Genomic DNA, 23,055 nt, shown 5'->3' on the forward strand with positions numbered 1-23,055 from the left:
GGCCAGTCTCCTGAATGAACAGATCTCATTGAAGATATCAAGGACAATATATTTGTGTTTTGTCTGATAGATTACTGCTTAAAATGAGCTAGCACAGAACGCTACTTAGAAAGGATTTGTATTTCCTAAATAGATCATGCCAAGAATAACTAAGGTTTGGAGAAAGATGGGCACTGGAAGGATTGAAATTACCTGTAACATTCCTTTAGCTTCTTTTCCAACAACTCTGGATCGCCACCTCCTGTGTGTTCTCTTTTCCTTCTTTGGGCTTTCAAAAGGTCCAACCTTGTAGCAATAGGACACAAAGCAATACAGATTGCCTTAAATCTAACAGAGCTAATTGTTTAGGATTTGGAATTGGTTTTTTGAACTGTAAGGGAACATGATTTTTGGTTTTGTTTCTAAACAACAAACCTGCATAGCATTTATAGCAGGCGCTGAATATGTCCTGTGAAGAACATCCATGCTCTGTAACAGTTGGTTCATTTCCAGTAAGTATGTATGACAGTTGGAGAGGTCTGTTTTGAACAAAAGAATATTTTCAGTTGCCCTAAAGTAACACACTGATAGGTTTCTTTTTTTATAGGTTAGTCCTGTTTTGATTGTAGATAGTATAAGCTATTAATTGAGTAAAAGCACAGTATTAGACTGCTGGATAAAAAGACTGTGTCCTATTTCCAGGTTTAAATTCAAAATACTGAAATGCATCTATAAAGTGTATATAATGATCATGATATTTTTCCTAATTGGCTGCAGAAAAATTAGAATGATGTGATAATTACTGAAATCTGGGACTTGTCACAGCTCCTCATGGTGAGGGTAACTGACACAGTCTTCAAGTACATTCAGAGGTAGATGTGAGGCTCCTCTATATTAGAGTTAAAGCTCAGTGGTAGGTAGAAATATAACTAATAATTATTACACATACACTAACACCATGACAAAGATCTTCTTCCTCTTAGGAAAGCATGAAAGCAGGAGGTGACTTTGAAGTACAAAGAATTACTGCTTTTTAAAATATTGGATTTTGGATGCTTCCCTTTTTTGAATATGCAGCCTAAAGAAGTTCAAATCTTACTACTGAAGGCGATGTTCCTATATAAGAAAATATACTAAAATATGTAGGTTTCTTGAAGACGTGTCCACAATTGATAGGCCCACATCCAAAATTACTAGTCCTTTTGCAGACAAATGAGTAGCAAGTTAATCAGCAACCACCTCTTTCCTCCCTACAGTTTCAGAGAAAACTCTAACAGTAATGACTACTTAGGGTATAATGCTTCTGTTGTTAAGAAAAAATAGGGAAAATACTTAGGCTGCTTGCACCTTCCTTCAAATATCATTACCTCTTGAGCATTTTTCCATGTCTTCAGAAGACTGTAGCCAAGATGAAATCCTGGACTCATTACTTGAAAAGGAAAATGACAAATTACCTCCAGTTGACATGGAATTCTGTTTGGTCAAGCTGCCTGTCTGTTCAAAAAAAAAACCAAAAAACAACCAAAAAAACCAAAAACAACAAGTGAGTTATTAACAAACATTATTTTAATGCTGTATGCACAAATTTTGACAACCAACAGTCAAGTTCCATGATCATGGAGAAAGATTGCAGGCAGCAATTACATGGAGGGAAAAAAGTGTGTGATCTAGACTAGGTATAGTTATTGAGCATAACGACAGGATCTCTAACATAATTACTGTTCACCTCATCTGTGTAAATACTACCCTTTTACAACATCTCAGTAAACGTTTTCAAACTTAGCTCAGTTTCAGCAGTGCTCACTATCAGATGGTTCAGGAGATGCTGGAAATTCTGTGTAAGAGCTAATTAAAAAGTACAATTAAATAAGCTCCAACGTGAAAAAATTTCTACCCAGTACTATTACCAATTGATCGTGGCCTATAATGCTGTTTTCTTCTCTAATGTAACTACAAATAATAGCCATTCAAATGCTTCATTATTTGCACACCTTATTAAATTTATCATTTTCAATAATACCTACAGCAGGAAATTGCACAAATTACAACTTTTGTCAACATCTTGTTTAAAATCCATTTTAAATGTTTAATTTTAAGTGCCATTACACAACCACTTTACTGGTTATGAGAAAAGCTGACTAAATTGTTTGGCTCTTCTCTGAAGCATACTATTTACAAACTTTGTTACCTCCTGCTCATCTTATATCAAAACTCTGGTACTACTAGTTTTAAATCTATTCCTAAAAGACATCATCTGCATCTCAGTCAGTTGCAGCTTTCTTAGCTGGCCTTTTAAAATTTACAACATAACCTCCAACTTGAGTTTCAGAATAAAATAAAATGCACTAACCATGTGATGTCATTCAGCACACTCATTTGAAAATTAATCTATGCAGTTTAGCTGTTTTATTCTTACAAAAAGCAGTATGAGCTGTAGTCATATATATATATATATCCAAATAATAATCTCAGCAGCTTTAAAAGCACAAGTAATCTGAACTTCAAGATGAGCAATTGTATTGGCATTTTGTGAACAAATCCCACATTTGTATCTTCAGAAATCTATCTCACTTAACCAACTTTTCCAAAACTCATACATAATGGACATGAGCATGAAGAAAGAAGAAAATAAGCATTGCAAAGAAACAGCAAGAGAGTTTGTGTAGCTCCAGTTCCCACAGTTTTGCTGTGGATCAGCATGGCTAAGCTTTAGAATACAAGCATTCCACATAAACTTGTAGATACCCACACATGCCTCTCAACAGCAATAAAAAAAAAGATGTGAAACCCAATCAGGTGTTTCTAAAAGCAAATGAAATGCAACTCAAAATTCACTTGATATATTTTTCTCAAAATAACCAAACTGCTGAATTGATATCAACTAACATCAAGCTAGGGCGGGTGTAAATTGGCAGAGTTCCATTTAGCTTCAGCAGAGCTAAGGTGATTAACTGCAGCTTAAGAACTATCCCCTTCTATTTTTCACATGAAAATAAGTAGGGCTTCTTTGCAGTGCAAATCTGGATTAATAGTCTGAATTAAAGTCTTTCATGCCAAAGAAGAAATAGTTCGTTTCCTGGCAGTAAGTATAAGTTTTAGATATGCTGGTCACACAGATTTGGGTTTGTTTGTTGGGGTTGTTTTTTTGGTTTTGTTTTTTTTGGTGTGAGGTTTTTTGGGTTTTCTTTTTGATTGTTTGTTTGGTTTTTGGGTGTTTTTTGAGAGCACTGGCTAAATATATCATGGACTTTGCAATGTTCCACTTCTGCCCTGGATATTCTTCCCCCCTTCTATCCCTGCTGTCTTCCAGGAGAAAATAACTCAATGGCTACAGATTTGCCACTTCCTTGCGGACATCCCCAGCAGAGCCACAGAGCTGCTGCACCACGGAGTGCGTGCAAACATCTCTCTGCAGAACAGCCTCGTTACCGCAGGGTGAGTTATTGTTCTTTCAGCTGCCTGCTCGCACGGATCCCTCCATCTCAACCCTGAGCAAAAAGCTGTTCAGGCACATGTTCGTGTTTGCCAAAACCATACTCAGTTACAGGATAAAGTGATGAACTGCAGGTGTTGAGGAACAAGCCCATTCAGATCACACAGTAATTATGCCAGGGAAAAGAAAACCTTAGATAGCAGGATAACAAGGAGGTGGCTGCTGCTTAAGAGACACACCAGAGCTGACAGAAATGGAGGGTCATTGCTGTTGCAGTATGTAAAACAGTTATTGTCAATATAGACCTGATTCCCAAGAGAGATCAATGGTTCTACATTGGAGCAGAAGAGCTTCTTTGGGTGAAAGTCAGCCTATTAATGTAGAGACAGCTGAAGGCACAGAGGCTTGTGCAGACACAGAACACACACCCTCTTCCACAAAACTGCATCAAAAAGGTCATTTATGGTTTGGACTGAGCATTTGTAAGGTCATTTGTGAAACTAACAGCCACAGACTCTACCAAAAGAGAAGTATGCTGCCAACTGGACCCATCCAGATCCCACACCCACCCTCAGCATGGTGAGTGGGTATTTAAATACAAATTTAAATATATTAAATATACAAAATATAAATTTAAATATAAGCAGTGGCCCCAGGTGATGGCTTCTTGTATAATCCCTATATACTCCTCAGCCAAGTAGCCAGCTTCATTAATGTAAAAGGGGAGTGGTTTTATTAGCTAAAGGATATACAGCAAAATGCTAAAGGGAAAAATACCTAGCTGAGTGCTCTTCTGTGACCCAGACTAATATTCACCAGCACATATCAGACAAATACCAATATATGTCCTGAAAATTATGAGGATTCCAACTCAATATACAGTTTTGAAAGTCAGTATAAATATATTTGTCTGTAATATACCTATAATTTTCTGGATTAAAACAATCAAACAATATTATAAAATTTCACAGTATCATAAAGACAACTGCTTGGGAGTAAACCAATAAAATATATAATTTTCCCCTTGATATTTTAGAACATAACTTAAATGCCACCACAAACTTCCATTATTCTCTTTATTTAATAAACACAAATCAGACTAATTTAATTCCTTATGAAAGCTTATTATTTATAAATAATAACTATTACCTTTCTACCTGGAGTAGAATCACAGAAACCAGGGACAGAGTCCGTAGCAGAAGACACAGGGAAGAAAATACTATTGGTGTCATGGGGAAACATGGAGATCTCATTCTGACGGTACATTCTGTGATGACGAAGTTTTGCTACCCATTCATCAAATAGCTCCTGAGATTTCACCTACACAAGATTGCAGGTTTTGTAACATTCACATTCAAAATCACTAACAGAGACACTAAGGTATTTTGTGTTCCTTAGACAACTAGCCTGGATGGCCTTCATTAGCAAACTATTTGAACAGTTTTACTAAGGACACTTCTACAAAAATGTATATTGTATGAGCTTAAGAATGACAAAAAAATTTACAGGATAAAGTCAGGAAAAAGAGAAACTACAGTTAGTAGTTATGAGTTCCAATGCAAAACACAATACTTAGCAACTTGTAGATAAAAAACCCCACAATATAAATAAAACCCCACACATTAAATTTTTCATTTTTTAATTGCCATTGTCAAAGGTAGGTCAAAGTTTAACTACGAACAGAAATTTGGTTTTGGTGATGTATTTTAAAGCAATTTATTCAACAAGGATAGATGAATTCCCATACTTGACCATGGAAAATACTTCCTATAGGTAACACAAAGATACAACTACTGACAATAAAAGCACTTGTGCAAAAAGTGAAAAAAGTGCTGGGTGAAAAGAGTGCTGCTCAACATAAGGCATCTTCAAGGTTTCTGTTCAGAACAGAATCACTGATTCTGAACTCTGAAACAGTACAATAAGGGCCTCTCAAGTTATGAGTGTAAACCAATCTACTGAGACTACACAGTAAGTTATTAGTGTAACTCACAAAAAACTGCTTCCCCATGCAGAGTTATTGTTGTTAATTTGGGAGCAAGGTTATAACAATCTTTAAGACCTACCTTCAGATGGTATATCTGCTCTTCTGTATCCAAATCTATACATTTTGTTGATTTCTTTACAGACATGACAGAAAGTCCAACATCAATGCAGCCATGAAGTTTTCCTCTTTCTATCTGCAAAAAAAGAAAAATACAATCACTCCAGAATAAAGCAAAACGATGAATATTACCTGCTGAAACCATCATTTCCTCCCCTCTCAGCTTACTGTTTAGAACAGCTGAAACTATTTCTCATTATCAACAACAGAGGATTATTGCTATTTTGGATAAAATAATGTGTACTTTATAAAGGCCCTAAAGAGTTTCAGATCACTTACATCAGCTTGGCATTTAGAATACTTCAGAATCCCTCTGTCCAAAAAGAAGTATCTCTGTAACCAGAAATGTAGAAAATTAAAAACAAACAAAACACACCAAAAAATCTAAAGAAAAAATCACCCCAAACACACCCTTCCTCATTTTCCTCTGTTTGGAGAACACTTTCTTTGCTTTTAAGTAACATTTTTTGCCACAAAACCACAGCAAATAAGTCCCACTCATGGCATCAAGCTTTCAGATACACATTCTTCTCCTACCTTGTGCCAGCCTTTCAAAGGCCATTTTCTCTTTTTCAGCAAGCAGCCCTCCTGCTTCTGCGGCTCCTGGGTACAATTCATTGCTCCCCGGAGTCCTTCTACAATTTCCCAGCTGTCCTGCTTAAACAGAAAATCCAAATGTAGATCTTATTTCTTCCAAAGAACTGAATTGTAAAGAGAGATTCAAGAGGAAGAAGGCTATAAGAAAAAAAACAAAACAAAACAAAACCCAGTTGTTGAAATCTAACCAAAGATCCATCTTTGCACTTTGTTACATATCTTCCAAGAGATAAGAACCTTTTTTATTTTGATAGAAACAATACCAACTCAACAAAACACAATTTTTATGATAACATTCTTCATTGGATGTCTGTGCTTACCAGAATGTTATATGTATATTTTTATATACATATACACAGTGCATAGTCACAATTTAGCATAAAAAAATCTTCTGGTATCACACACAGAAACAGTCATGTTAAGTGGTATGTTTTTTAAGTTATGAAGATAAAAATAAAAAACACTGAAAATTAAAACCCTCTCTATAAACTCTTTTAGTCATATTAAGTAACACAAGATTTTTTGCTTGGTGTGAATTGTAGCCTCCCTAAACTAAAAAAAAAATAAAAATTTAAAAAGTCAGGGAAGTAACTGAAGTACTATGAGAAACATGACATAAAGGGAATAAAGGGAAGGGAAGGTACAATAAAAACACCCTTCATCAGATGCAACTCTAATTAAAAGAGAATCTCTTTTTTGTCATCGGGAACTCTTAAGTGAGAGACCCTGCAGCAACATAACAGAGAAGAGACTCAATCTCATAGTATTTTTACAGTTTTTATTTATGGAACAACTGCAAATGACAATGTAACATGAGTTTCAAGGTGTCTGAACAGAGATCTCATGAATTATTTATTGCCAGCTACCACAGGATTTGGCAGATAATGCAGAATGATAAACAACAGGAAATGGCATGTGCTAGTACCATCCCCTTTTATTTGAAAAAGACAAAGAATAATAACACATGGAGTGTAATGACAAAAAACTCTAGTATGAAACACCTTAGGGAAAACAGATCTATAGCAGGTGGGTAAGTACTCATGGTCCTCCCTGTAAGATACTGAGGCAAGTATTCCCCAAAAAAACTTGACTGGGTTTTTTTAAGGGACTTTTTTTACCCCTCAAAACAAAAATGAAGGAAAATGAAACAAAAATCAGCAAGAGTGAGTGCTAGTTGTCCACTTTTATCCAGCTCTAGAATCCTTAAAATTTACCTCTATAACCCTAGAAAAAAAAATACATTGGGTAATATATGCATTACTTGTTAAATAAGGCATTATAGCAAACCATCTTCAACAATACATTCTTTAATCCCATCATATTACTGTTGGCACTCCACCACTTCTTTATTATTTATCTTGTGCTGCACTTAATGGAACAAACTGGAAAGCTGCTCTGCTTTCCTGTTTTGAGTTGTCTCCCAACACTCACTACGCAAGAAGCTGCAAACATCAGAAATGTGGGGCTGAGCAGCTCCTGTCATTCAACATCCCACAGACCACCCAGTGATGTCATACTGGCTAAATGCAAGTCAAAAGTGCAGTTGCCCTAACCAAAATTTTTATCAGGGCACATATTTTGGGTCCCTACAGGTCAACAGAGACTTGGCAATTTACCCCTATCAGTTGTATAACAAATAACTTCTTTACTCCTTCCTCCAGTTTACGAGATATTTTGACAGATCCTTAGATACCATTATTTCTAACCAACGATGATGGAGTCATTTTGTCTCTATTGAAAACCAGAAGGTACACTCCATATTCTTTATTTTTTTTAATTTGCACTACTTTGGGACTTACTCAGAATTATCAATAATCATGAACCCTTTTCTGCTCTGGGGTAAATTACCATGGTATCAGATCTGCGAGCACAGAAGTTACTCAGGGATACCCTGAGTCAGAGGCTGCCGGGAGTCAGGAGCCCCATCAGCCCAACACCAGCCACAGCAGTGCACACTCTGCTGCTCAGTCCAACAGCTCTGCTCTTTCCCAGGGTGATGAAGCAGAGAGCCTGCCCGTGCCCATGCAAGGACAGCTGCCTAGGGCTTGAGAGCTGCTGTTCAACAGCTCTTCACGTGCAAAGACAGACCTAAGTCTCCACAAAAGGACCTTCCCCTCACACATTCCCCCCACGCCCTTTTTTTTTTTTTTGACAGAACGTTGCAGCCCACATTTTTGGAAGCCAAAAAGAAATTATGTTCCATCACCTCTTTTGACATAATTTTAAATATAGGCAATTAAATGCTTCCTTTTTCTGTAAAGATTATTTATTGACCCTTATTATATAATCACAAGGATTGGGACTCTTATAATGACAGAGAGCAGACTCTTTCAATATCATCAAATACAGTGTAATGCTACAATTTACACTAACACCTGAACTTACTGCTGCTTAAATGTCAACATGTGGATAAAGTCTCATCTTCTCAGAAAATATGATCTACTAAATGAGCCGGTATAAAACGTAATCTTGACATTAGCTGATTTCAAACTGGGGACTTGAATAAAGATAAACATTTTAAAATGTAAGAAACCTGACAGAATTAATGAGAGATAATTCTAATTAAGAACTAGCACGAGGACCTGCAAGATTAAGGAAAATGTTGTGTTTATGGTTTTGTTTTTTTCTTCTTGAAATTAGCCAGAAGAGCTTAAAAGCTATTTTGCCCAATTACCAAGCAAGCTATTTTCTTTGCCTTGCCAAAATATATTAAACTGCAGTACCCAAACACCTAGCTTTTCCATGGAGAATTAATCTGGTAGTAGTCAAGACCAGTGAACAGTAGCTCCTTTTCAATATTCTAGTATTGTATTGTACCTATAATACAAAGCAACTTTCTCCAGCTTTGGAATCAAGTTCTCACAGGCTTTGGTTAAGTATAAACATGACATATCATTGATTGGGTGGTCTGCTTGCAAGCACCAAGCAGAACCTTGAGCACAATCAAGGAAAACATAGGACTCCAGATTCACAGAATCTAGAATATCTTGGGTTGGAAGAAACCTTAAAAATCATCTAGTTCCAACCCTTCTGTCATCAACAGGGACACTTCACTAGACCAGTTTGCTCAGAGCTCCATCCAGCCTGGCCTTGAACTCCACCAGAGATGGGGCATTCATAGCTTCTCTGGGCACAACCTGTTCCAGTGCCTCACAACCTTCATAGTAAAGAATCTCATCATCTAATACCAATCTCCATTCGTTTTAGTTCAAAACCATTCCTCCTTGTCCTATCACTATCTGCCCATATAAAAATTTCTATTCCATCTTTTTGGTAAGCTCACTAAGTACTCAGAAAGGCTGCAATTAGGTCTCATCTTGCTACGAGGATGGACTTAGAAAGAACAGGACTCCTGAAGTGAGACAGACCCGTGCTATATTGAGTGTATAAACTGAAGAGGAAGGAAGCAGCTGAGAAACAGCTCAGCCAATTACACCTACCTGGAATATACATGGTGTTAACAGTTTAGATCAAACTTTAAAGTACAGAGCACATCCTGGCCTGCATTACAACTCCAATTTTGTCTGGGTCTCTCCTGCAGTTCAGACCCAAAGTGTCTCATGTTCCTGAACGAAAGCCACACTTAACACTGTTCTTCAGGTCAGCGAAGTGGCCTAGAATGTGCTTTCACAATTAAAAAGTCTGGAAATGTGAAGAAAAGCTGAAGTGGGAGCACTAATTCCCATCAAGCAGGCTCAATGGTCTGCCAGATCTCAGGTGGTAAAGGCAAACTTCCTGATCACCTTTCTTCCCTGGAAACCTCACACTTCATTTGCCAACTTTATGTAAAGGTAGCTTAGTGGAATTAGAAATGGATCCTCTGAAAAGCTCATAGAATTAACAGTTCGGGGACCTGCAGGATACATGCAAGGTGTAATGATGCATTATCAGCACCTGGTCCTCTTCCATACACATCCCTCCAGAACAATAAAACCTATCCCATCTGAACAGCCAAATTCTCACAGTTTCCAAAACACTGCTGCTGTGAGTGGTTTTTGGATCCATTTGCTCTTGACCCAGAACCTACACATCTTGATCAAGATTTTGGTTTGTGAGAGATCTGACACCTTACTGAATGAGGAAAGACTGTCAGCTGGCTATTGCTGGAAGCAGCTGCAGATGTGAAAGAAAACTGCTTACTGTCTAAAATGAAGGCAAATTAATCAAGCTGGTTGATTATCAGCTGTACTCATACGTCTGAAATAGCAGAGGAGCAAACTGGAGATACAGGATTTCCTGAAAGCATTCAGGTTATGCTGCCTTTTGCTGATTCTTATCCCACAATAGGGAACTGAAAGAGATAGCCCAAACCACAGCAAAAACTTAACCAACAATGACAGTCCCTCAAAAAAACCCTCCAAAACTCCCAGATGAATGGCATTAAAAATTCTAGCATAAGTCTGATGTCCAGATGGATTGTGTCTTAAAATTATGGCACTACAAAAGATATTTTGCATCATTATGGGCCAAAATCCACACAGAATTATCAACATTGCATTTGCTGCCCAGAAAGAAATTTCACTCAAGGCTAAGGGAGGAACAAAATCTTTACTTCTCTGGGGTCTAGAGGTGGTAGTTTCCTATCTGCACTGAAAAATCACCCTGTAGATGCTACTTGACCTATACCTGTTCTGTGGCTGTGGAAAAAAAAAACCAAAGATACAGTTTGGTCTTCAGAGATAAATGGTAAATGTCATGATAAAGTAGGTAAATGTAGTATTTTTTTTTGTTCAAGGTGATAAAACCTCCTCATTTTTTGCAATGTTCTGCACCACACAGTTCCTCATGGCAAATTATTTCAGGAGAAATTGTGAAGTAATGACTTTGAACAGCTCTCAGGCTGATGTTTGCAGTTTCAGCTCCCTGAATGAAACAGATGACAGTGCCAGACTTTCTTCCAGTGCAAAATGCAGTCAGTTGTACCAAATATTTTAAGTGCCAAAAATAGAAGCCTGCTTTGTGGAGGATAAGGGTTGGCATCAGCTGCAACTACAGCATTTGTTACGGTTCATAAAATTGGCAGAAATTATTTAAATTTCTTTTATGTAATATGAGGGGGTTTTTAAGTGGTTGCCCTGTCATAAAGCTTTTCTCTAGTGGATCTATTTTAAAAGTTAGCTAACATATTAGACTTAAAAATAACTACCGCGGTATATCTTCTTTGGATCACAGGTCAACTTAAATTTGAATAAGATCAACATCAGTTTTCTCTCCTCCCAAAACACAGTTTGCTTGTCTTCTACACATCTTGTAGAAGAGATCCCTTTCCATAACTGAAGGAGAGAGGCAGAGATAAGTAAAGAGGTGAGAAGTGGCACTAGATTCCAACTTGCCATGGGGCTTCAAGGCAAAGGTGGACTTAGTGGAAAAGGATTACCTTTTCACCTGTTGAGTTCACACTGTAAATGTGTTACACCTGACCTGAAATGGGCACCAAATGTAGGAAGGGAAGTAGATGTCTCCCAGTCCTGCAGCCCTGCATAAATCAACTCCTCTTGAGCTCTGGCCCATCTTCTGCATCACAGGACTCACTCTCCACACCTGCAGCACACCAACATATAACAAACTTTCCGCAAACTCAGCAGCCTTGCACTACTGTGGTTCCACATCCCAATCTCAGGTCACTTGGTGCTAGTGTACACCAGCAACAGTCTGTGCCTAGGAAATCACACAGACTCACATCGCAGATCCTGCTATTTTCTGGGCAAACCTCCCCTCGCCCTAACTCTCCTTACCTTTACACTTTCTACAATGTCTGTCTACTTAATCGGATTCAAAGAATTGCTGCATCAGAGCAGCAGCACAGAGAAAAGCACCTGTCAGGCAGAACTGTTGTTAACCTGCAAGCTATGAGCCTAGTTCTGAAAGTTTCCGAGAGAGATGTAAATGTCTGAAGGAGGAATAAGCAGCTCTCCATGAGGAAGGCAAGAATAACAAAATCATAGCATGTCCATCCCTGACCTGCACAGCACATGGCAACATCTTTTAAACTTTCACAATATTATTGATAAAAAAGTATCAGTAAGTGTGTTATGTTCTACTATTCCACCAGCAAAACCCAAAACCAATCCAAACAAACAGACAAACAAAAAGCTGCTGGAAGCTGTTGCACATGTGGCCCTTTTTGGATTAGGGGATTTTTAACAGTTTTCTAGAACTTTAGATTGTTGCTGTTTTCTTAATAGAATACTTAAAGTGCAGTCATTTAAACTGATATACAGATGGAAAGGGCAAATTAAATAACTCTCGGGCATTGGCATCACTCATCCCCAGTCTTGTCAACCCTGTGTAGGTGGGTATTAGTAGGGATAGACTACGAAGCTCCGGTTTGCTAATACAAGAAACAGAGAAAATATATAAATTATATAAACCAAATTAAATAAATCAAAGTACTCAATCCAGCATAAGAAATCCTCTGTGGAAAGAAGAGAGCAAAAGGACAGGATGCAAGAAAGATGTCAACATTCTTGCTGTCCACACCAACAATTTAGATTTTATAATATATCACGTATTATATGATTTGCACCATTAGAAGAGGGTAATCTGTGTGGCAGGGTAAAGATCTATACAGTCTACAAGACCAGGGCCTTTTGGAGAACAGGAAAGGGGAGAAGATATCTGTTCATCACCAAAACACTGCAGTGTCCAGGCCAGTATGTCTGGCAGAGTACTGTCTCTGCTAGACCTAAGGGTCTATCTTCCCACATGCAGCACAGAAAAGTCTAGCTAATAAAACATTCACTGAAACATGCTACCATCACAAATTATAATTAACAAATACATTCAAAAAGTAAGGGAAAATGACCCGTAGACATTATTTTCAAGTAAATACCCAAAGTGCATACCACACTGCATGTTTAAATGTTATTTAAAAGGGTTTTTTTTCTCTTTAAGTCTTATTTAATCTGTTTTTCCCAGCAAAACAGTTCTGCAAACTGCAAGACAACTTCAGTTTGAAAAAACAGCCATGTGAAAAACACCAAAACCATCAGGGAATTAAAGAAGAAGCAGCAATACACAACCATGCACATAAACACTGACAATGCTGAAATAAATTCTAACTTAGAATTAATTTTTTTCCCTTTCTAAATTTCTTGACTTTGAAGGAAGATCTCTAGATCACTTCAAAAGATGTAAACAGAGTGATAGGATAAGCTAGAGTGTTATTGCACTTAGGAAAGAAAGAAATAGAGAAAGTATTCAAGTATTCCTTGTAGGTTTAAAAGTCCCTATTTAAAAATATCATAAAAGTCAGTGGAACTTCAAAAATTACATGAAATTTCTGGAAAATGTGTTTGTAAATTTTCAGACAGTATAGGAAAAAAAAGCAAGTAGAATCTTAGCTCTGCTTCGTGGTCACCTTGCTTTTCTGCACAAGGGTCAAAGAGTAAAAATTTGGGGACTGACAAGATGACATTAAACCTTACAGAATTTTTCCTTTTCTCCAAAGAGAGCAGGTGAGAACAAAATGGATAAGAAATAGGACCCACTAATAATAGTATCAGAAGTCCAAGCTAGACAGATTTTACCATGTTATAATGGCAGTAAGTGAGGTTCTTGAAGAAATTACTTTTGCATAAGTATGGCTGCTCATATTGGCTGTATAACACATCAGTGGATTTAGTCATGCTTATGTAAATTTAATTATTTAAATACTACATGATAGCACTTGATATACATGAATTGTTGAAACAGACAATATGAAATCTTCTAAATTATACTTTTGAAAGGTAATCTCATACAGAGGATATGAAAAATAATGTTGCAGAAAACAAAAACGACATCCTGAAAGCAAGGATTTCATTTCTCAGTATATAAAACCAGCACTTTAAAAGCCATAAATTGTTCAGAGATTTGTCTGCCTTGCCAACTGTATGCACAGAGCCAGAAGTCCCAGAAAAGCAGGTGCTGTTTCAAAACACAGCTGAGGTCTGCAAAGCATTTGAGGGACTGGGATGCTCTATTCCAATTAAAATTTCAGCCTGAGGCAGCTTTAAGAGCTCCACTAAGCCAGCACTTGAATAGATGAAAGTTTATGTTAAGCATATTGCTCACGATTTTGCAAGCATGGATAGAGCATGTTTAAGCTTAATTCTTAGTGCAGCTGCAGGTCAGTGTCTCTTGCCCACAAACAAAAGCTCTCTTCAGCAGCCTCATCTATCAGATGCAAACACTTGTAGACATGCCTTTTGTAATCAAGAGGTTTAAAGAATAGCATCATCTCTGCAGAAAACAAAGCAACCTTTACCTTAAGTACCCAGATGCATAAATTTTACATGAATATTTTCCTGCCTAAGATCTACAGCAACAACCAGCACAAATGGGCATTCAAAGAGTCCTGTGCCAGGTTTCTGAAAAATGTATTATCTTTCACACATGCATGCACACCTTTCCCTGGGAACTTGAAATAAACCGAGTGATTACACAATATTCTACAACAGAAGTAGCACCTTATAGGGAAGATTTCAGGATCAAGACACTACAGACACTCTATTTCACTATAAAGACACCATACATACAACAGGATAGAAATCAAAACTTACTGTTAGCATTCCAGTTTTACACATGCCTGCTATTCAGTAATATAAGTTTACTGCATTTGACTCAAAGCAAGATGCTGCTACCAATAACAACAACAAAAAACCAACAAAACCAAAACAAAGCAAAAAGAGTAAGGAAAACTAAGAAATCATAAAGAAAAACAAATAAGCAACAGGAAAACAGGGTTTAAGAGTTTTATTGATATTCAAGAATAAAAGTAACACCCAATCTTATAAATGCTTTCAGTTTGGATAAAAAAGTTTGCATTACCTGTCGACTTCCCTGCTTGGAAGAGCAGCTGCTAGTACTTCTTGAAGGAGACAACATCTTCTGGGATGCACCAAAGTTTTTTTCTTCACTCATGATCCAATACGAGTTGTTTCATGTAAGTTCACTTGGAACACCATTAAAAGGTAATTTAGAAAATATGTTGGAAGACTCCTCAGAGAAACACTGAGCTCATCCTTTACCCAAATGCAGTCCCATGGAAACTCCTAAAAGGGAAAAGCAAAACAAAAAGCCAAGTTATCAGATACTGTCACCTCCTGCCTTCCTGTAGAATGGCTCATAATAAAGCCTTTGGTAATACAAGTTAAGAGCATTACTGCTCATCACTGTACTGTACATTATAAGATATTAATTCACTTTAAGATACATTGGCAAGTCTCAAACGGGAATTACATGAATTTTGGATCCTAAATACATGTTTTAATTGTGATTTATTCAGAGGACAAAGTACAGTATCAAGCATCTTTCTACAGATTTTAATTAATTAAAAGAGATTAATAAAGACAAGCAAAGAGAATAATAAATATCTATATGAAATGGACCAAAATAGCCTCATAATAAGAAGAAAGCATCTAATAAAATGTTTCACAAAAATGATGGTGTGTCATCAAAAAAATAGCTCTTTTTTCTCAGTTTCTTGGCAATTTAAACAAGTAAGCACAGCTTCAGGTTGTAACTAAAAAAATAAAACCTTCATATTAATAAAAAGGGATACCTAAAAGTAGTGAGCATGAAAACTCAGCCGCATAGAGCTGTACATGACCACTTTTACCTGGAATCAGAAAGTTTTAACTACTGTCACATCAGTTGTCTCAGTCAGTGACTGGAAGAATAATTAACAGTCTGTTTAATAACAGTGCTTCTTGCAGCATACGCAAATAAAAGTCATGCCAGAAACTTGCAAGAACAAATTTCCAGCATGGGCAAGAGTTGTCATGGCAACTGCATATTTTTAAAAAAAAACAAGCAGAGGCCATACCAAGAGGATGATGCTTTCCAAAACTTGGCATGGTGGAGAAGCTGTATGAATTGTGTATCACTTCAAATTTTATTGTCTTGGGAAAGGAATTTGCAATTAGGACAAGTCCAAGAACCACCAATGAGGAAGGTAAAGAAGGTCCCAAAAAGAGAAGGGAAATTTCTTAGCCTTTCTAGCAATATGATTCACTCTAACATTTCAATCAACACGCCCTCTTTTCACCTGAAACAGTCCCTCTTTACAGCATTCACTTTACCTAGTTAGAAATACTCTTTTACCACCCGAGTAAATCTGTGCTCAGCAACAGTAAGGATGCAGCCCCAGCCTCCTCAGGTGAGGCTGAGAAAGGGAGCTCTCCTGGGGCTCTTCCACCGATGAGTCAGCCTGGAAAATATTCCAGGAACCATCAGGCAGGTACAAAGGCAGCAAGCACAACGCAGGGCCGAAGAAAACAGAACAGAACAGCAATGTGATAGCAAGGGCTGTGTGGTTTGGGCCCAGCACATGGACTTCAGACTTAAATAATGACTGAAATTAGGAGCAGTGCATTTTGGATAGGTTAAAGTCTCTTCCTATCTGGAAGATAAATTTGTGTGGCATTTCACTAAGGACTAGGACTTTTAACAGGTTTCAATTTGTCTCACTTTATTTTTTTCAGGAGGTCTAGAAGTATCTCGGGTTTTTAACAGTGAATAAATACAAAAGATAAGTTGCTTCCATACTTGCAAGCTCCATTTAGCAAAATAGTTTCATCTGTATTAACAATCAGAAGCCAAATATTCACAACAGGAACAGAAACACTCTTCCTGCAAACTCATCATTCAGATACCCACTTGAAACTACCAAGCAGCAAGTGCTTTTCTTGTGGAACACAATGTTTGTTCAGATAACCCCCTGTCCTCTTTACCAGCCTACATTCAGAATGAGAACCTTGTCACAGCTTTCATTGGTGACTCTGTAGCGTTTTGGCAATGATTGGCAGAGTTCATGGCAAGAAACAGGCTCTAGTTTGCAGCAAAATGCACTGAAAATTACTGCCATCAGTATCTTGCAGGTATATCTCCAGGGCACACTCCATTTAAGATATACAATGCCCTTTGCCTGTTTGAACACACAGCACAGTAGTTGTGATGTCCTGAAATTGACAAGTAACTGAAAACAATCAAGAGGTCTCATGAACTTTAGTACAAAGAGAAGCCATATAATCAGAGGAGTATTTCTAACATCATGTGTTTGGTGTGGAGTCCAAATGAGGTTAAGGTTTGGCCAGAGCACAATTTTACGACAGAGCAGAGGGGTACTGCCACTGCAATCTCCTGTAACAATTAGGTTTGCACTGCAGGGCAATCTTGGAACACAGAAACCAAACCTCTTTTGGATTCAATGTGTTCCAGGAGTGCATCCAGTGTTCAAAGCACTGAAACCACAACACCACACTAAAGCTAGTCCTGACTAGTCTCATCCAAGGGTCACTTTTGGGTCTTCACATTTAACTGGTTGTCTAAAAGGATCCACTTTTACTGCATTGCTCTACATGCTAACATTGATATCATATAGACATAGACTTATGCCACCTAAGAAAGTACTTAAGATCTCCTAGGGCAATGTCATTTGTCCTTTTGGAATCAAAGAGAATGAGATGGGCACTTTTCCAGAACTCAAATGAGCTGAAGATGACTCACTACCTAACAGGAGCTGCTTGAACCAGGAGCAGGAGACAGGTGGGGTAAATCTGGCAGAGAGCATCTGAAGTATTTTGTCAGCCTGCTTCCAAAATTGTGCTTTTGAATTTCCATTTATTCTTTCAAATTAATTACTGCATGGACTGAAGGAAAGGCTTTTGTTATCAGCTCTGAAGAACACAGAAATGAAATATGCCCTTCTCCAAAGTGCTTTATTTTATTAATGTTTCCCAGTAATTTAACTTACTATCTTGAGACTTCCAGATTTGAATATGAAAGTTTATGTGAATAATGATTATGGCCCCAACTCCTTTGTAAAAAATGCTGCATGCTCCAGCAACTACTTTGTGGTCCTTTTTTAAAATTTTCTTCCAGAAGGAAAAGAAAAAACCCAAACCCTGTGTGGTTGCCCTTCAACAATAAGTCACCTATTCTTCTACGAAGGTGAGAATACACTGATCCTGCATCCCAAGTTGACTCTCACATTCTGGCTTCCAGCAGCAGTAATTTGGCCTCTCTGGGCCTACTGATACTTTACATTGCCAGTGGAACTTAAAGCCACCAGATACAAGAGCAATCACAGCTTCAAAGCAGGCATAAAATCAGTGTTATGCTAACTAAGCTAAGATTGCAACTAAAATTGATGTTTTGAGGTCATCATGATCCAGTTGCTTCAGGTTCATTACAATTTGCTCCTCTTTATGCTACAGGATGGCCTCAGAACTATATTTGTTCCAACATTTCTCTGGAGCACACAGTGCCACTTACTTTGGTCTACTCCAAAAAGACAAATCAAAGGTGTGAGGTTGAGGCAAATCCAAATAAATTTAGGACAGTAATTTTCACAGTAGAGCTAAGTATTGGCCTAATTCTTTGCTATAAAGTCAACAGCTGCAAAAGTAGGCCAAGAGTACTTCTGCAAATGACCTCACCAGGTGCATTTTAAAGAATTAAGAATACATGAGTATCAAATATTACTTTTAGCTGCTACATCCTAACCCCATAAACAGCACTTATCTCTACTTATCATCTGTTGCTAAGAGCTGTATCATTCTACGTCAATTAAAGCTAATGTAAACATATGATATTAGGTAAAACAGGAATACCTTTTTTTTTTTAGTACTATCCCAGGTTATCCTCAAACCTTTAAAATTGCATGGGTTCAAAGCATCTCCCACAACTCTCAAAGCAATAAGCTTACAGCAAAGTCCAAGATTTTCCACATTTCACAAAAGAAGAGAAAGCTAAATTTAAAAAAATATGTAAAACTGCAGTAAAAAAAGCCCAACACAACATTATGCAGTTATTTTTGCTATGGTTCTGGAAGAAAAATAAAGTCTTAACAGCTGTTTCAGAGCTGATTCAGCAATGAAGGAACACTATGGAGATTTTGAGTGGCAAAACGGGGGAAGCATATGTCTTGCTCCATAACTGCAGTCAATTAAGGTTTTGTGGATAGAAGAATAGGAACAACAGAAAGCCTGATGAGAATCAGGCGGACACAGCAAGCACAGAACTGAGCAATCCAAATCAGAGTTGCAAGCAACACTGAGTGACTTTCACAGAATTAAAAAAAAGAATTTGTCCTGAAACCTTTGCTCTGTAGCTATTATAAAATTACATTCACTCACATCTGCCTGGATAAACAAAGCAGTAGTCTTTTCCAAGTATTGCTTTCATGTCTTTCTCTGTTATATTTCTATTTGCCAGCTTTAATCTATCCCAGTGTCTCATCTGGCTCAAAATAGGAAAGAATTATTTATAGACTACAGATACACCATGTACAAGTATTGGAGATATCTTCTCAAGGCAGGTATTTGCTATTCCTGAATTACCATAAGAGTCATACTATTCAAGGTCAAAGCACATAAATCCTGTTCTGCTGCTATTTTCTTTACAAAAGAAAACTTGCAGAAACAAACATAAAACAGTTTAAAACAACTAGGTTATTAAACCTATCTTTGAAAACAAAGTTCAAACAGCTTAGGGAGACTAACAACAGCAGGAAGCATTTCAGAACTGCCTTTCATCAGATAGGTGCTTGCCCAAGTCACAACCTCTCTTGAACAGATGCTTTCATCAGTCGTGAACAAATAGTACTCTGCAGTAGTCCATGATGCAAAGAAACGGTTCCATTTAGTCTGCCTCCCTAAGAAGGCTATTGTAGCGATTAAATCATGCTATTTCAGTGACCCAAAAAAGGAAAATGTAGTTCAAAGAAAACTCTCCTAGTTGTCTAATCAAGAAAGATACAGACAGAGAGGGAAAGGGGAAAACCTAGACAAACTAACATACCATATTTAACACCAGATTGCTTATCATATATGATGCTCATCACTTGATGAAAGAAAATCCTGTATGTTCCATTGCACAGAAAGCAAAAAACAAACAAAAAAATCCCCCACAAAACAAAGCCCCAGAAACAATCCAGAATACATCCCACGAAAAACATCAAAGAAGAACATGCTTCGATGTCAAGTCTAGTTAGACTCTCCTGAAGCAAAGCAATTATCTGCTGTTTCACTAACCCTTGGGGTGGATAATTCAATCCTTACATTAGAAAAATCTTACATAAATTTAGAAATAGGTCATTTGGCATCCTGAAATATAAGTACATATAAAAATGCCACCTTTTCCTGACATCTGCCATAGAAACTGACTATAATACGGCACACAACATGATTAATTTAAAATACATAATCTTGACAGTTCCCATCCCCCCAGTAGATCTGCTATAGATTGCACTTTTATTAAAAAATACTGAATATATATGCTAATAGATATGTTAAAAATCTTGGTGATTAGTGATACAGAAGAATACATGCAGTAATGACGGTATTATTACAGTAATTAGTCAGTTGTCATACCACCTTTTCCACCCAACTTTCAATTGCAGTTGAGAATCATAACTAACAGGATTAACTTAGTTCATGGTCATGTCCTAAATAACAATTCTTTTTCTCTTATTGCCCCTTTCAGAAACAGCCTTGCCTAGAGCTTGCCTGGCAGCTCAGGGCTTGCTAGCACACACTGCCAAACAGAGAGGTCTCATATGCCCCCTTCCAGCTCTAAATACTCAACTGATAAGCCAAAAGCTGGGGACCACAGGAAATGTTTTGAGACTCAGTAACTGAGGGGTCCACAGTCCCCCTGTCAAGAGGATGGAGCAGAAAACAGCAGCTACTCAGCTGTGATCAAGTCCTATACTGGGAGGAGTACACTGCATACAGCAGTGCTAACAAGGTTGACAGTCCTCCCTCTGCTCAATTAACAAAGCAGTAGCGGGTCTGTTTGCACTGGAAGTGATGTTCATCTAGAGAAGACCTTACAAAGGGTGATCAGGCCATAGAAAAAAGAGACAAGATTATTATCATTTTCAGTAAGGAAAGTAACAGGCACATGGTATCACTTTACAGTCTGTACTGAACACCTTGGAAAGGCCCATCTCTTAGTGACAACATCCCAAAGTGGGAAACATTTGACAGGATCTTGGTTGTCTTTCATTTTTCGCTCTTACTACTTATAGCTTTGCTTTGTTCACTAAAACAATGGTACTTTTACTGTGCCCTGAGGCTTATTCCTTTTCAAAACTGCAGTCATTATTACTAAAATATTACTAAAATACACAGTTTGTTTTCCTGGATTCATTAAGATAGGTACAATGTCAGTTCTGGAAATATCTGTGAGTCTGTCAGCATGTAGTAATTCAAGATCTTAAGACAGCACTGCCTGCACATCAAGAAAAAGACATCACCTTTCTGGCAAATAATTGAAGGCATCTGTGTAGCTTTGAGCCACACTGTTTTTTTGTGATTTGATAAACTGCATAGTACTGTGAGATGCACGAATCCACCAAGGCTCACATAAAACAATAGATTTTATTAAACCAGCTGACATAATTGGTTTAACTATGGAGAAAGAAACCCAAACCTCTGCTTTCAGGTGGAACAGCAAATAGAATTAGTAGAAAAGTTTTGGTGGCCCAGGAATGATCCTCACAAACGTATGAAGAACAACATCAGGACGGAGGTATGAACAGCAAACACAGCAGAGATTCTTTATCTCATGCAGGAGAGTCAGATGTGCTCATTAACGAGGGACAGGATCCAACAAACCTGCTTTGCCCATTTTGATGTGTTGTTATTCCTTACACACTTTGGCATCATCTACTTTCTAAAAAAAAACCCTAAAGAAAAAACCCAAAAAACCAAAACCAACAACCAAATCAAAAACCAAACCCCACCAAAACCACTTCACAGATCTCACAGAATACTCTGAGTTGGAAGGGACCCACAAGGATCATCGAGTCAAATTCTAAAGTGCATTTGGATCCCCCCCTAGATATCTGTTTTTCCATAATACACTGGAATTGTAATTTATCTTGCCTATGTCACTTAATTCCTAAAAGAAAAAAAGTAAAAATGAAATAGCACTTCCTTTTGACAATGTTTAGTATTTCTCCTTATAAGCAGACCTATTACCTCAATTTAAATCTCATTAACATTAATACCCATGGTAACAAGATTCAGTTCTTCCCAGGATGCACAGAAATCAGTTTACACATTTTATAAAGTGTAATGACCACAAGTTATGAAAATGTCACATTTTTTTCTTGAGTGGCTTAATGTATCTTTAGAGGCTTCTGTCTCTAAGTCCATTCCAGGACACTTTTTTCAGTGTACTTCACATTAGTATTTACAAATGCAGTGCTACAGCTTTTTTTTTTAATATTATGCAGATTATTTCTTTACAGAAGGTCTTTCAAATTAAGATAGCTTGAACCATCAAAAGAGGAGTGTAATATTCTGAATGAGGGTGTTGGCAGACTAGTGTTAACCCTTTCTAACATCACCTTAGGCAAGGGGCCACTACTTCCTAACACTCTGTTTCTGAACACGCAATGTGTAAAAAAATGTTGACACTTTTGAGATGTGTTGTAGCAAACAATTACATATGAAGTATACTGAGGACAATTAGTACTACAAGTGCTAAGAGTTTTTGTTATTAATGTCAAAAAGTAAGAGTTTGTAAATTCCAAGTTTTCAAATTAAAAAAAAAAAAAGCCGATATTAAGAAAAAAAGTATACACAGAACCACAGAATCATCAAATGACTTAGATTGGAAGGGACTTTAAAGATCACCTAGTTCTAACCCCTCGGCCATGTGCAAGGTCACTTTCCATGAGACGAGGTTGCTCAGAGCCCCACGCAACCCAGCCTTGAACACTTCCAAGGATGAAGCATCCACAGCTTCTCTGGGCAACCTGTTCCAGTGCCTCACCACCCTCACAGGAAAGAATTTTTTCCTAATATCTAATCTAAATCTAAATATCACAGAAATGTGTTTGATTTATATACAAATTAAAAATGCTAAGGCTTTGGCTGAAGCTCTTCAAGGACAAGACAGGATGATGACGACAGACTGCAACTGTCCTTTTGCTTGGAAACACGCA

The 23,055-nt window shown here is 37.5% G+C and overlaps 1 protein-coding gene across 5 annotated transcripts in view; it reads right to left on the minus strand.

Moving 5' to 3' along the window:
- Positions 1–23,055, minus strand: part of OSBPL3 (oxysterol binding protein like 3) — an 82,784-nt gene that overhangs the window by 26,500 nt on the left and 33,229 nt on the right. For 4 of the 5 annotated variants that reach the window (XM_071560948.1, XM_071560951.1, XM_071560946.1 and 1 more), the window contains 8 exons: positions 14,925–15,148; positions 6,054–6,170; positions 5,796–5,849; positions 5,479–5,592; positions 4,562–4,732; positions 1,347–1,473; positions 415–518; positions 193–285 (listed from right to left, as the gene is read on the minus strand). In XM_071560948.1, coding sequence (XP_071417049.1) covers positions 193–285; positions 415–518; positions 1,347–1,473; positions 4,562–4,732; positions 5,479–5,592; positions 5,796–5,849; positions 6,054–6,170; positions 14,925–15,017 — 873 coding nt within the window. In that variant the 5' untranslated portion in view covers positions 15,018–15,148. Of the gene's footprint in view, positions 1–192; positions 286–414; positions 519–1,346; positions 1,474–4,561; positions 4,733–5,478; positions 5,593–5,795; positions 5,850–6,053; positions 6,171–14,924; positions 15,149–16,177; positions 16,263–23,055 lie in introns of those variants that run through there. The other variant, XM_071560947.1, reaches the window with a different exon arrangement.

Source organism: Pithys albifrons, chromosome 7 (assembly GCF_047495875.1).
Source record: "Pithys albifrons albifrons isolate INPA30051 chromosome 7, PitAlb_v1, whole genome shotgun sequence".
Classification (NCBI taxonomy): Eukaryota; Metazoa; Chordata; class Aves; order Passeriformes; family Thamnophilidae; genus Pithys; species Pithys albifrons.